Source organism: Arvicola amphibius, chromosome 1, assembly GCF_903992535.2.
Source record: "Arvicola amphibius chromosome 1, mArvAmp1.2, whole genome shotgun sequence".
Lineage (NCBI taxonomy): Eukaryota > Metazoa > Chordata > Mammalia > Rodentia > Cricetidae > Arvicola > Arvicola amphibius.
The window spans coordinates 18,542,757-18,557,640 of NC_052047.1; the positions used below are offsets into that span (position 1 = coordinate 18,542,757).

Consider the following 14,884-nt stretch of genomic DNA (forward strand, 5'->3'; position numbering starts at 1 on the left):
GAGTTAACTTTATCCCGGGCTTGTTAGAATAACTGGGGGTATGGTATAGTACAATCATCTCTGGGACAGGCTGTCGGTTTCTGCCACAAATCCTGTTATAAGAATAAAGCAGAAAATTGGGGGGACAGAATTGAAACGGAAAGTATTGCCACTTCTACAAGAACAGCTAGGAGATGGGTGTGGCAGCTCCCAGGGTAATCTTTCCTTTCGCTTAAATGAAATATCAAAGCATCAAAAAGCAAACTCCGCGCATGCGTCTTCTGGCTAAGAAAGCGTCCCTGCTGAGTTGTGACTTCCCTGGGATGTTTCCTCTCACCGCCTTCCTTCTCACGGAGCTCATATGTCGTAGAGTCAAAAAAAGGCGGTAAGAAAGCAGACTTCCAAGTTTTAGAGAATTAACATCCAAAGGGATAGTTTTAGAAACTCATCGGCTAACTACATAAACTAAGACATAAAAGAGATATTATATTCCCAAAATCCTTCCAGATTTTAAAATATTAGTAAGATCTCAGAGGAATATAGAGTCTGGTGGTCTCTTCCAAACAACTGGTTTTCCTTAGGAGTCGTGTTGTAACGCCGAGAGACACCGCTCGCTGTCAGCAGTTAAACTAAGCAGATTAAGTACAGGCTGTGCTCTTGTCTTCAGTCTTGGAAATTCTCTGTCCTCCCCCCTTCATCCTTCTTCAGAAGTTTGGTGACTCATAAAACTGAATGAGCTTTCACCCATGTAGAAGCAAACTCAGCAGCTGACAAAGCCGTTCTCTTAAAACCACAATGGAAGATGTTAATACAGTGCTTATACTCAGGACAGCCTTTGCCAAGATGAATTTTTAATCACTGATCAAGACGTAAGTAGGTCTGTGCCATACAGATATTGAAATTTGTTTGGCAGCCAAAGTCTCTGTTTCAGCATTTTTTTAAAAACTATGACCTTCTTATGATCAGTAGTTAGCTCAGCTACTTACAGCAGATACATCAAGGCTGTGAAGTACCTTTTCATACAAGCTGCTTAACATACAAGAAAATCTCTATGTTTAAGACGAAGCCTTACGTGTCACTGGCTAGAGCTGCTAATTAAATGAATGACTGGTTATAGCACAAGTATCCTACAATGTGAGTAGGAAAAACAAAAGCAATATAAAGCAGTGGCTAAGATCACAGAATCTGCTATTAGATGGCTTGATATTTGGATTTTCAGTCCTCTATATGTTAGCTGTATGACTTTGAGAAATTTACTTAACATTTGAATGCCTTAGTCTAATAATGTATGTCATAATAGAAAAAAGGATTAGAATAAAAAATAATTCTAATGGTCATTGTGAAGATTTTGGAGAACTGATACATCATAAAGAACATTTAAAGACAAGCTTAACACAAATTACTACTAACTACTGAGTTTTTAATCCAGAGAAAACAAAACTGCTCAATATGTATGTGTTATAGATTTGAAAGTTGTCTTAGTTGCTGTTTTGATTATTGCGATAAACACCATAGCCGAAAGTAACTTGCAAACAAATAAGTTTCTTTCATTAACTTGTGGGTCACACTCCAACACTGAGAGAAGTCAGAGCAGGAACACAAAGACAGAAACCTGTATACAGGAACTAAAGCAAAAGCCAGGGAAGAATGGTGCTTACTCGTTTACTTCTCATGGCTCTCTCAGTGTGATTTTTTTTTTGTACAACTCGGGAATACAAGCCCAGGGCTGGCACTGCCCACAGTAAGCTGAACCCTTTCATATCACTTATTATCAGGAAAATGCCCAACGGACTTGCCAATGAAACATTTTCTCAATTGAGGTCCCTTTTGTGAACTCCTCTCTCTCTCTCTCTCTCTCTCTCTCTCTCTCTCTCTCTCTCTCTCTCTCTCCTGATCTTACATTCTCAGCCACCGAGACCCCAAACAATCACACAGAAACTGTATTAATTACAACACTGTTCAGCCTATTCGCTCAGGTTTCTTATTAACTAACTCATATCTTAAATTAACCAATTTCTATTAGTCTATGTATCATCACGAGCTGTGGCCTATTGGAAAGATTCCGGGCTTCTGTCTCCTTCAGCAGCTACATGGCATTTCTTGATTCTGCCTCTCTCTCTCCCTCTCTCTCTCTCTCTCTCTCTATATATATATATATACATATGTGTGTGTGTTTGAATTTCCCACCTTGCTATATTCTGCCCTGCCACAGGCCAAAGTAGCTTTATTAGCCAATGGTAATAAAACATATTTACAGCACACAGAGGGGAATCACACATCTCTCTCTCTCTCTCTCTCTCTCTCTCTCTCTCTCTCACACACACACACACACACACACACACACATGCACGCTCATACATACATACACATACACACAAATTAATGAATATAATAAAAAATTGAAGTCAAAAGAATAGAAGACAGAAAAGAAGAAAGGAAGGAAGAAAGGAAGGAAGAAAGAAAGAAAGAAAGAAAGAAAGAAAGAAAGAAAGAAAGAAAGAAAGGCAGATAGTTATTCTTTTTAATTTGATAGTTTATGGGCTTATGGGTAGGTCCTCGAATCACATCCCTGGGTTGTGTCAAGATAATGAGCGGGAGCTCATTATCAAGAAATAAAGAGGGTGACTGCTTCTAAGAAAAACAGAAATGATATTATTCTTACTCTATTCTTGGATATCTGTTTCCTCATTAGTACATTCTAAAACACTTAAGATGTTACTTTTTACAAAAACATGTGGCTTGAAGTCTTGTGTTTATGATTACACATTCCTCAGGTCACCCTGTCAGGGTAGGTCTCTGCAAACACCACGGGTGGCAGAATAATAGTCCACCTGAGGACAGGAGGAAATCTGGTTCAACACAACTAAGTAGCTGGCACTGGTTCAGACTTCAAGAGTCTGACACTGAGAAAATTATTTTAAACATATTTAAATACAATATAATTTGAAAAAATGTTTCCTGGTATAACACAATCCCATAAGGCATGATTATATCAAAACACTTTGGACATGCTACATCTTTCATGATGATAGGTTCTTTAGATAGACTACATGTATTAGCCTAAGGGCCTGGGGGAGGATCTGGTATGGTCCTGATCATGAAGATAGTGCAAAGGTCAGTAGACTTTTAACCATCTCTGGTCCTGTTTGTAAGAGTCTGGGGGAGCATCTGGCCAAACAGATAATACAGATGTCACCAGGCTGTGAACCACATCCACATTCAGTCTTCTGTGTGACAAACAAGTTAAACATCTCTTCTTAAGAGAAAACCATGCATGCCTAACATTCCTAGTTTCCCTGGAGCTTATATGTGAGCACAAGGACTTTGGGTCCTCTACAGTACTGGATATGTGGTCTGCAGTGGGGGAAGAACAGCATTATGGAACAACTCCCTAATGAGACAAGGGCTTCCCACTTGCACTAGATCATTTCATTATTTTCCCTGCTTACGTGACTTTGTTGTATTATTTATTTAGCTCTTTTTACTTTTTCTTTTCTGTTGACAGAGTTTCTGTCCCATCCAGTCCCACCATCATTCAGTCTCAAAGAAACACACAGAAACCTACGTTAATTATAAACTTGTTCTTGCTTCCTCTTGGTCTGGGTTACAACTGCAGACTGAACCTTTCCTCTTCCCAGCATTTTCCTGTTCTGGTCACCCTGCCTCTACTTCCTGCCTGGCTACTAGCCAATCAGCATTTTATTAAACCAGTACAAGTGACAAATCTTTACAGGGTATAAGACCATTGTCCCGCAGCGATTCCTTTCCCCCCCCTTTTTTCCAAAACAAAAACTCTGAATCTAATCTTTTTTGTGTAGCTTACTTCCTGACAATTATCCATAACAGCTTGTAACCAACACTCTAAACAAAGAAAAACATCCATAATCCATTTTTTGGGAATGCGGCTTTCCAGGCTACTTCTTGCTGATTGGGGGCACTGGTAATCTTATGGGAACCTAAAGAAAATTTAAGATTATGGTCAAGTCCTGACTAGAATACTCTGTGAGACTTGATCATCTCAGCAAACAGTCTTGAGGCTGTTCTAGATATAGAACTCAGAGGAAACTCCAACAGAGGTCCTCTGAAATGTTGGATCATCTGAGCTATCCACTCCTATCGGAGATTTTTTCAGGCGGTCTTCTTTGATCAAACCTGATTTTTATTAACCCAGAATTAATCCACAGCCTCTCATTTCATTTGGAAACAAAAGCAAAATCTTATCTCCAAAGTAACATCTTTTGACTTCAATTTTGAACTTGAGGCATTTTCAAAATATATATGTTGGATTATCCCAGCATCATTTATAAACAAATGTCTTTTAGCAGCTGTTACTTCTTCCTCAGAAGTCATAAAATAAAAAGACAACACAATAACATACAGTATCCATGCTCTCTGTGTATTTTTCATCTTTGTATGGTTTTATTTAAAACTCTATTTCTTTTATTTTTATTTTTAATTTTGGGTTTTTGAGACATTGTTTCTCTGTGTATTTTTGGCTGTTCTGAAACTAACTCTGTAGACCAGGCTGTCCTTGAACTCACAGAGATCCACCTGCCTCTGCCTCCTTTTAAGTGCTGGCATTAAAGGTGTGTGCCACCACACCCAACTACTCTTTCTTGTATTTTTTAAGGACTTTATCCTTTTTCTTTTCTCTCACAAGTCTACATATTTTTAAACACACTGTAAACTGTTTAAAGGGTTTTTTCATCTGAATCTATCTCTATTATATATCTCTCTTTTTCTTACCATATGAGTCTTTAATTTGCTAAGTGATATGCCTAGGATTAAAGCTGTGGCTTTGACAGCTGGATCCACCCATTCCTTAGCTTTCTGTGAGTCTAGCTTCATTGCAGAGGTACTGGGGGGAGCCATGTTTATTGCCACAAATCTATGGAGTTTCAAGGTCCTTGTCACTACCAAGAAGCCTTCTGCTGGCTCCTCATAAACACCATTTAAGTGTTTGGTAGTAGGGTTTCTTAAAAGAGCTGCAAGGTTTTTGCAGCTAAAGATGAGTCAGGAAGCCTCTCTTAAATGAGACATGCCTCTAGCAAGCAGAGCCCACCCAAGAAAATGCTGCTGCCAAAAATCCATGCTTAATTCTGTTCTTTTGTGTCTAGAATAAAATCTGAGACAACTTGGGAAGTAATTCTAGACACAAAGGAACACTCTGACTACTATCTCCTCCTCTATCTGCTTGGAACTCTCACCTTGTAGTATTCTTCTTAGCCACTGGCTGAAACAGCTTTATTCATTAGCTAATAAAAGCAACACATAGACAGGACTTCCCACATCACTTTTCTTACTATTTTTTTGCATCTAACACCCACAATAAACATATCTAAATTTCAGGGATTCATTGAAGACCCTGTATTAAATCCTAAAGATAAGTGGAGACTATTATATTTGACAACCATGTCTTGATAGATTAAATTAACTAAATTAAGATGATACCATACAGAGTAGGAGAAATGGCTCAGCAATTCAGAGTATGTCCAGAAGACCAAGGTTCAATTCTTGGCATCAACATGGCAGCTCATAACTCATTGTAACTCCAGTTACAGGGTATCTGACACCCTCACAAAATACACACATGCAGGCAAAACATCAATGCACATAAAATAAAAATAAATATAATTTTAATAAAAAGAAAATATTTTCAAAAGATGATATCACAGTGGATTAGGGTGATCCTATTCCTGTGAACAGTATTCTAGTAAGTCTATCTGAAAGCATAAACACACATCAGCCATGTGAGGACAGATGGGGATAAAGCAACCACTATAAGCCAAAGAGCACCAAGAAGTCCTTGGAGTCACCAGAGCCTTGAAGAACTTTCCCTGATGCTATCTTGACTTCAGACTAATTGTGAGAACTCTGTACAACTCAGGTCAGATACAGCTAAACTACATGGATGAAGAATGAGGAGGGACATTTCTACCATGAAACCCTAGCAAGCAGCAGATATATCTATCCCTGACTAAGGCTTCATCTGGGGCCATCCTTGGAGCAGGTTGCCACTACCTGTCTCTTTTCTATAGTTTCTGAAAATTGTCTATAAAGTTTCATTCTTACGCCATTCATCATTCAGGAGAAAGAAAATCATGAGCACACAATCAGTCCTTTTCTGGAGAAAACTTCCCAGGGCTATTAATCTGAAGTCTAGTAGGATACAATGTTCTAATGGATAAAATACAAGATCAAAATCCAATAATTCTGCTGTCTTGTTGAGAGCTTTCACTCTGGTCTATCAGTGTGGTGGTCCTTACTGCATTCTCACTTAATAAAATGGACTAGATACTTGTGTAATTGTTATACATAATTCATAATAATGCTACTCTTGGTCTATCAAACTCACATTGCTTTATTAATTTAAATGAGTAAAACTGAGATGTTTTAAAAAGATGTTTAAAAGGAGTCTCCTAAACACTGGAACAGTAAACGAAACTCTACTCTCTACCCCAAGCTCCCACAAAAAAAAAAAAAAAAAAAAAAAAACTAATCACTTACCCCATAGGGACTTAGTTACTTCATTTTTAAAAAGAAGAGTATGACATCACAGATTTTAAAGCACATGCAGCCAAGTCTCTTATCATAGAACCTAGGACATACTAAGAGAGGAAAAAATGTTGCTGTATAAAATATATCAGAAATTGTTCTTTCATTTATTTCTCTAATAACTGGATAGCAAATGTTCACTGTACAACCAGTTGAGTCTTAGGGAATATACATATGTGTTTTTCATGTATGGATATAAAGTAGTGGAATAAGTTCACTAAAAGTGATTTTACAAGCCTTAGGGATGAGGTAAAATATGCATAAAGATTATTGTTCATGTAAATGTAGAAGCAGTAAATCTAGCAAAGTGTCCTCAAACATTTCTACACGTAATAAATACACCTAACTCAGGAGAACCAGTTCATACAACCCTTTGTTATTATAACACTAAATCATTACAAGGTAAGAGGGTTAAGCCACCTGACATTGACTATGTAGCATAAGTGCTAGAAAAAACATTTATATATTTCTCCCCTGCTCTCCCCCAAAATTATTTCCAAACTGGGCATGGTGGCACAAGGTTTTAATCTTAGCACTCAGGAGGCAGAGGCAGGCAGATCTCTGAGTCCAATGTCAGCCTGGTCTGTAGAGTGAGTTCCAGAACAGCCAGTACTACACACAGAAATCCTGTCTCAAAAACTCCACTAATAATAATAATAACCATAATGTTAATAATATAGTAAATAATAATTGCTTGTAACAAAATTTTTAACCCTATTCCATTTATTTTAACGGAAGGAAAGCTGATATTCATTCCCAAAACCCAAATTTTTACTCATTGATGTTAATATCACATTCCATTAAAGATGATTAAACCCATAGTTAAAATTAGCTTCACAACATCCCCTATATCCCATCCTTTAGCATTTTTGAGACAGCGTCTCCATAAGAAGAGGAGTGTCGTGGTGAACTTGCATTCCTCTGGAATGCTAGGGCTTCAGCTTTCTACCACCACACCCTGTTAAAATTTCACCTTTATTACTTTATGGCTGCTTATCTGATATTATTAAGGTAAACATAATATGCACCTAATATTTAATATTTATGCCATTTAAATTTTTAATGTCAAAGAGAAGAGCAAATGATATTGCATATACTAAATGAGCTCACCTCACAACACCATGAGCTTACCTATTGAAGGTGGACACTCTGAAGCCCGAGCCAAGATGGCAAACAGTAGTCTAGAGTCATTTGCAAAACTGCAGAGACAGGTGCAATGGCCACCTCTTGCCAGCTCTGGAAGGAAAAACCCAAAGGAAACGTGTAAGAGATAAAGGAAGCTTCAAGCTTCATATAGTAAAACTTAAATGAAATGGCTTTATAAAACAGAAATGTTCATAATCTTAATGGAAGATTAAAGTCTATGATTATTACTTGTTTTTAAATAATAATCACTTCCCACACAAAAATACTAAATTGAATAAAGATGAAATATGCTAAGTGCTTCCCCTAAATCCTGATGGTTAAATGAAAAGCTTCAAATCATGTAGAAGTAAAAGAAAAAATTAAAACATTGAGCTCTAATAATAATAATAATGATGATATAATAATAATAATAATTAATAAGAGGATGCTGACCTTGACTCACTGTCAAGGGTTCTCAGACGGCAGCAATGCTTGGCCTAGTACTCGTGAGCAGCTGGCTAAAACTGAGGCAGTGACTGAGTTAGGAGAACACATATTTTCGTGAGTCTTGCTCTTGAGACAAGGAATGTCTTCACTGTGTCAGGACTGAAATTACTGAACTAACCCAGCATTTTTGGATAAATCTTTAAAGACATTTGAAAGAAAACATAATTATCAAAATAAGCTTTCTTAGCTAAGAGCCAGTTTTTAGCTCTAGCAGACACCTTTTTTCCCCCAATTCTTGACTTTGCCACACAGAAAATGTAATCAAGTTTCCCAAAATATGTAGGAGACTATGCCTCTTAATATTTAAAATAGTTTCCAGTCTAAGAATTTATTTTAAAATAATATTCCTTTGCATATTTTTAAATGTAGGTTTCAGCTTAGAGTTTGAAATACAGTTCGATAACACAATTATGTACTAGACACTGAAAATCATAAATATTAATAAAATAGTCACTATTTAAAGGTGGCTGTGATCAATGGGGCACATGAGATAAATATACACAAAAATGTCCAGAATATCACATAAAATTGTTATAATAAAATGACATAACAAACTGGTTGTCCTCTGACCTTGAATATGCCATTTACCCATAAAATTATCATCTGTGGAAACAGTTCATGATTGTTTTAATATTGACATTATATCCATTTATATCCTCGTCATCAAGACTGTTACCTGGGAAGGTATGTACTCATAAAAACAAAAACTAACCTACTTCAGCCTGAGGAATGGCAAATGACACACAATATCCAACCACAGAACAACTCTCAGTCAAACTGAAAACATCAAGAAAGCAATTATTGGGCTAGCTATGCAGTCAGGTGACCAGCCAAAACCTCTAACAAGTGGAGCATTCTACTTCTGTTCAAGCATTATCCATATCCACTCTCAGCTCCTTTGCTTTTTAATGCAGAGCAGTTGCATGACCGTTTGTGTGCTAAAACACCACGAATAATGGTGGGAGATAATTTTTACATCATTAAACAATTATACCATTTATTTTAGGTAGCAAATCCATATACACTTACGGTTTTAGAGTTTTCCAAAATCTGCCAGTTGGACATTTTTAAATGTCCCTAAGAGTATGGCTGAATGCTTCTACATAGGAAAATGCACCTCAGAGGTAGAACTGATCAACTTCTTTAGGATTTAGAATATGTAAAGTGTGCCGGGCGGTGGTGGCGCACACCTTTAATCCCAGCACTCGGGAGGCAGAGGCAGACAGATCTCTGTGAGTTCGAGGCCAGCCTGGTCTACAAGAGCTAGTTCCAGGACAGGCTCCAAAGCCACAGAGAAACTCTGTCTCAAAAAAACAAAAAAAAAAAAAGAATATGTAAAGTGATAAATTCCCCTGATTAGATTTAAAGTCCATATTCTATAAAATTCACATCACAAGTGGGCCTACTAATGTTGTAAAAAATATTCCTTATTCTCAGAATATTATAGTTTGTTTTTCATTATCTGTTTCAGATTTCTTCTTTCAAGAGAAATTTTTTACTAGAACTAGGTAATAGAAAGGTCTTCCTTTCGTAAACCTTTATCTCTCTATCTCTCTGCTTTGTTAATTGAGGCAGGTCTGACTGGGCACCGGCTAGGATTAAAGCATATAAGGGTTCATGCTACCTCCAACAGCTTTGCTGTTGCCTCTTCCTCCTCCTTTCCCTTTTTCCTATCCTCCTCTTTCTTTGAGACACAACCTCACTTGGTACTTGGTTTGTATACTAGGCAAGCTTCAAACTCGAAGAAATCCACCTGCCTCTGTAACCTGAGTGCTAAGCTAAATGGAGGGCAACACCATACCCAAGACAGGAGTCCTCTTTCTTAACAATTCATCCAAATTTGCCTCTTCCCAACTTCCCAACTATGAGCAGTAGTCATGGACATTCTACAGGACTAACATAGAGAGCATGTTTCAAATCTAATATCACCTCCAACCAATCATACCAAATTTCTCTGGCCTTAAAATAAATTTCTTGACTCCTCCCTCAACAGAATGGTTTTGTCAGCTGTTCAAATCCTCCCTCTTTGTTTAATAACTTTTGCTCAGGCATTCAATTGTTTCCAGGTCAGCCATTAAACCTACCACAGGAAAACGGACAGAACTAGAGGTTATTTTTAAACTCTTGCAAATTTTCATCTCCATTTCCAACAAATTGATTCATTAAGGATAAATCTATGTCTGTGCTTTGATACCTATGGCCTTGGAGAAGACCGATGCACATTTGCAGAGCTGTTTGGCTTTTCAGTTTCTTTGTATTATAAACTGCTCTGGTCTCAGGCTCACGCCTACCTCAGCCTTGGAGTGCTGTAATTACAGCTGTGAGAGCCACCACTCCCAGGATTCTTCACATCCTTTCATCCGTCTCCTGCTTGGCAGAGACAGAGCTATTGTTTTCTGTCACTTCCTTAATATAGCACACTGTAAGGAGAGTCTCTTGGGTTACACTGTTGAATTTGTCATTGTGAGGCCAATCCACAAGATTTCTAACCTTGGAATGTGAGTCAGGAGACTTAAATTGCAGGAAATACAGACAGCCACAGCTGTGACTCAATCCGAAAGGAAAATGACTTAAGTCATTTCTCAACTCACTGTAGCTTGTCTTCCTCATCCCCAAGTGATAACTGTCCCATTGTGCTATGGGACAGCACAACTTTTAAAAGCTAACTACAATTCCAAGACATTTGTTTTCTTTGGAAAGGAATTTATTAATAAAGAAAACTTTAAGAAAGGAAGAAACTTGTATGAATAACATAGAGTTTAAAAATTATTAGTTCTGCCGGGCGGTGGTGGCGCACGCCTTTAATCCCAGCACTCGGGAGGCAGAAGCAGGCGGATCTCTGTGAGTTCGAGGCCAGCCTGGTCTACAAGAGCTAGTTCCAAGACAGGCTCTAAAAAAAAAAAAAGCTGCAGAGAAACCCTGTCTCGAAAAAACAAAAAAAAAATTATTAGTTCTTTGAGTACAGGACAAGATTTGTCCAATCCATCTAAACGTTTATTTCTAAAAATCTTAATATGATTTGATATATGCTACCAAACACAAAAATTCAAAACTAAACTAGACATATCATATAAAACAAAGAATGCCCTCTGTGAGACAATAGCAATGGGTATACGAAGCTATGGCAGATTTCTTGTCTAGTAGGTGTGGCCCCCTTTCTTCTCTAGTCCAGCTGACTGCTAAGTGCCCTTGCCTTTTGTTTAGACAGGTCAATGTCTGGTAAAGTATTCTTTTGTTTGTCTGGTTAATTGTACAACTAATTATTAAACTGAACTTTAATTGACATGCAGAATTGGATTCTTCTTCCTTAATTTATAGAAATCAAGGACATAAAATAAATGAACATAGACATTTATAGTGTTTACCTCATAGTGCAGTTGATAATGTCTTTTAGAACTCTTAGATAGTAAACTGTCTGTTTTCCACATATGAAATCTGAAGTATGATTCATTTGTTTAATCTCTCCTCATAGTTTCTCCATGTCAATTGAGCAAATTTACAGTTATGTTAACAAATGGGATGCATAACAAAACTATCTGGTATAAATGATTTCATTCCAAGTGTCTAAAATCTATACAGAAATGAGAGAAAACGCTCAAAATGTGTCTCATTGCCCAAATAAATTATTTTGATATGAAATAAATGGGAAGTAGGATGGCAAACAATTGAACCACAGCATAAAAAATATATAAATTTTAAAATATATTAAAAGGACTTAACACAAATGAAACCACTGAAACTAAAACCAGAACTACTATCTGACCCAGCTGCTTACTCCTGGACACTCATCTAGGATGCTGTCAGCGCATCTATGTGTACCAGAGCACTGCCCATGTGAGCCAAGCTATGGGCCAGCCTAGGTATCCATCAGGAAATGACCAGATAATGAAAGGGTGGAACCTATAGAAAATGGAATTTTGTATATCCATAAAGAAGAGTGACATTATAACATTTTCAGAAAATAGACACAATTAAAGATTATTATGTCAAGCAAAAATTAACCAGACTCAGGGCCGGGCGGTGGTGGTGCACGCCTTTAATCCCAGCACTCGGGAGGCAGAGGCAGACGGATCTCTGTGAGTTCGAGGCCAGCCTGGTCTACAAGAGCTAGTTCCAGGACAAGCTCCAAAGCCACAGAGAAACACTGTCTCGGAAAAAAAAAATTAACCAGACTCAGGAAGAAAAAGATACATTTTCTCTCATTTGTGGAACCTTGATTGAAAATTTGTGCACATGTGTGTGCGTGTGCCTGTGTGTGTGTGTGCCTGTGTGTGTGGTGTGTGTGTGTGTGTTAAACATCAGGGCAAATTATAAAAGAGAAGAAAGAGGTCTAAAGGGAAGAACAGGTAGGAAGAAGAGATGGTAATGGAGTGTGTATCATGAAAGCTGAAATGAGACCAATGTTCGGTGGGAAGAGGAAAGAGAAGAGGCATCCAGAAGATTGAGAGGCAATAAGAACAAAGTGTGACTATATACTTTAAAAAACAATAGTGAAATCATCTCTTTATATGTTAATCAAAAATTAATTTTAATGTTAAAAATGCAGCAAAAGTAACAGCATCCTACTTACTAGAATTATTTGTTAAGGTGTGTTCTAGGATTTGGTGGAAGGTCACTATTTCGTGTATGTTTTAGGACATCTCAAAACTAAACTGCTTTGCAAATAAATTATAGTGGGGAACTTTAGCATTTTAAAACAATAAGTATAAATATTTTCTTTTTTTCTATGTTAATTCATGAATGGAACTGGCAATCAAGATAGATAATGTGTTTACAGGATATCTCCAAAAGCAACATAATTACCATTAATGTTAATAATAAAATGTGTTTATAAATGTAAACATTTTCATTTTCTTGATTTATAGACATTACAATGCCAATAGCAGAAGATCTTCTCAATACATGTAAGTCTATCAACCAAGTTATTTGCCATCAAAAATTCATCCTTAGAATGACAAGGAGACCTGCAGTTGAAGTGTAATAAGAAGCCTGACTTTCAGAAACGTATGTGAACGTTACTGTAGTAACAGATTACTGAATGTCACTGTAGGAATAGATGTAGAGTGACGTCTTGGATTTAAAAGGAGGAGCACTGTTACATGCCATGATGGCAGAGAGGACCTAGGGACAAGCAGTGGTAATTAAGAACTTAGGATCTAAAATCAGCTTCATGAGTATTCGGAGTTTCGGATCTGATTCGGATCTGGATTCTAGAGTGAAGGATTAGCATAAGTTTTTTTTTTTAATGTGCCAAGCCTTAGTTTCAAATTAGTGTGAAGATAAAATAAAGTGATAGGAATAAATTACTCACCAGAGTGTTTGCGCTGACAGTTAGCCCTCGGTGCTTGTCAGCTCTCTGGGTTTTATGTGTCACCTATAAGAATCCCAGGCCTAGGAACTCTCCCTGGAATGCTGACCCTAGTAACTAAATCGGTGTGCAGAGAGCCGTATGCTTTATATGCAAACCACTTCTTCCTTGCTGGGCAAGGCATTGTTCTCACCCCCACCCCCACTCCATTGCTGGTCTCAGGAAACATGATCCTTAAAGTGGCTGGAACTCAGAATAAGCTGTCAAGGAAAGCTTCATTTATCTGGGGACAAAGACTGACTGGGGTAGCTGGATTAGAGCATTCACCCTCTAGAGCTAGGTGACAGTGACCCAGGCTGCTCTTACTACCCCTTAGTCGCCACTTAGTTATTTAGTGGGAACCTGGACAAAATTTAAACACAAGGCTATTTAAGGTTTCTTTTTCAGAGATTTTTTGATTAAACAACCCACAAGCAACTTAATAAAACATCTTAAAACCAATTATGGCTGTGAAATTCTCAGTATTTGTAAATTGAAAATCCACAATTGGAAAACTGTCAGGTTCATAGACGTCTTTACAGGTCCATGAGCAACGGTACTAAAGATATCATCCAGTCTATCTGCTCCCCAGCTGGAACACTGAGACCCTTTCATTTCAGAATCCAGAATTTGACTTGATCCAGCTAGAGTTCTGATCACACTTGTAATAGAAAGGTGAGGGTATGCAGAAAACAAAATAAATGTAAAGAATCACTGTGTGCCGCAATAAAGTATATTAAAACATATTAGAGGTAAACGGGTAGGATGGCAATAAAACCCCTGCAGGTCCTGTGATATTTCTAAAAGTATCAGCCAGCAATCTTCACTCTAGTCTTTAAATGTCTGAAATTTACCATCTGCTCCCTTTTGGTATAATAAAGCTACAGGGTTCCACGTAGTACTTAAGCAGAGGTAATAGCAAGGTAAGGCTGCAGAGATGGTGGCTGAAAGCTCAACAGACACAATCATGAGTAAAGTAAATGGGAGCTTCAGACGGAAGTTGACGAATGGATAGAAATTGAGAAGTATGAGTAAGGTCAGAAACAGCAAAGTCAAACCTTCTAGGGAGGCACCTAACCCACAGAGAAGGCCTTTGGTTTTATATTTCTCTGAAGGAAGCTGAGTAAAAACCAACTTCCTTTAGGAGGAGCCCAAACAGAAATCAGGGTAGGGAGGAACCTCCATCCCCTGGGTCTGGATTAGTTGCTTTATCCTCCATAGAGTCAGTGATGTGGGAGTGGAAAGAAAAAGAAAAGGGAGTGACAGTCAATGAGTCAATGTGAACGTACCCATTAGACATGGCAGCCACAGCTACGTGACTCAAGAAAGGAGGTTAGAAATATGCCTAAAGCAAACCAAATGGTTTCAGGA

General features: G+C 37.8%; 1 protein-coding gene across 1 annotated transcript in view; it reads left to right on the forward strand.

Moving 5' to 3' along the window:
• Nucleotides 1–14,884, forward strand: part of LOC119805519 (transmembrane protease serine 11C) — a 50,604-nt gene that overhangs the window by 27,269 nt on the left and 8,451 nt on the right. Inside the window, exon 6 of the mRNA XM_038317474.1 lies at nucleotides 13,032–13,070. Within this exon, the coding sequence (XP_038173402.1) occupies nucleotides 13,032–13,070 (39 nt within the window). The remainder of the gene's footprint in view (nucleotides 1–13,031; nucleotides 13,071–14,884) is intronic.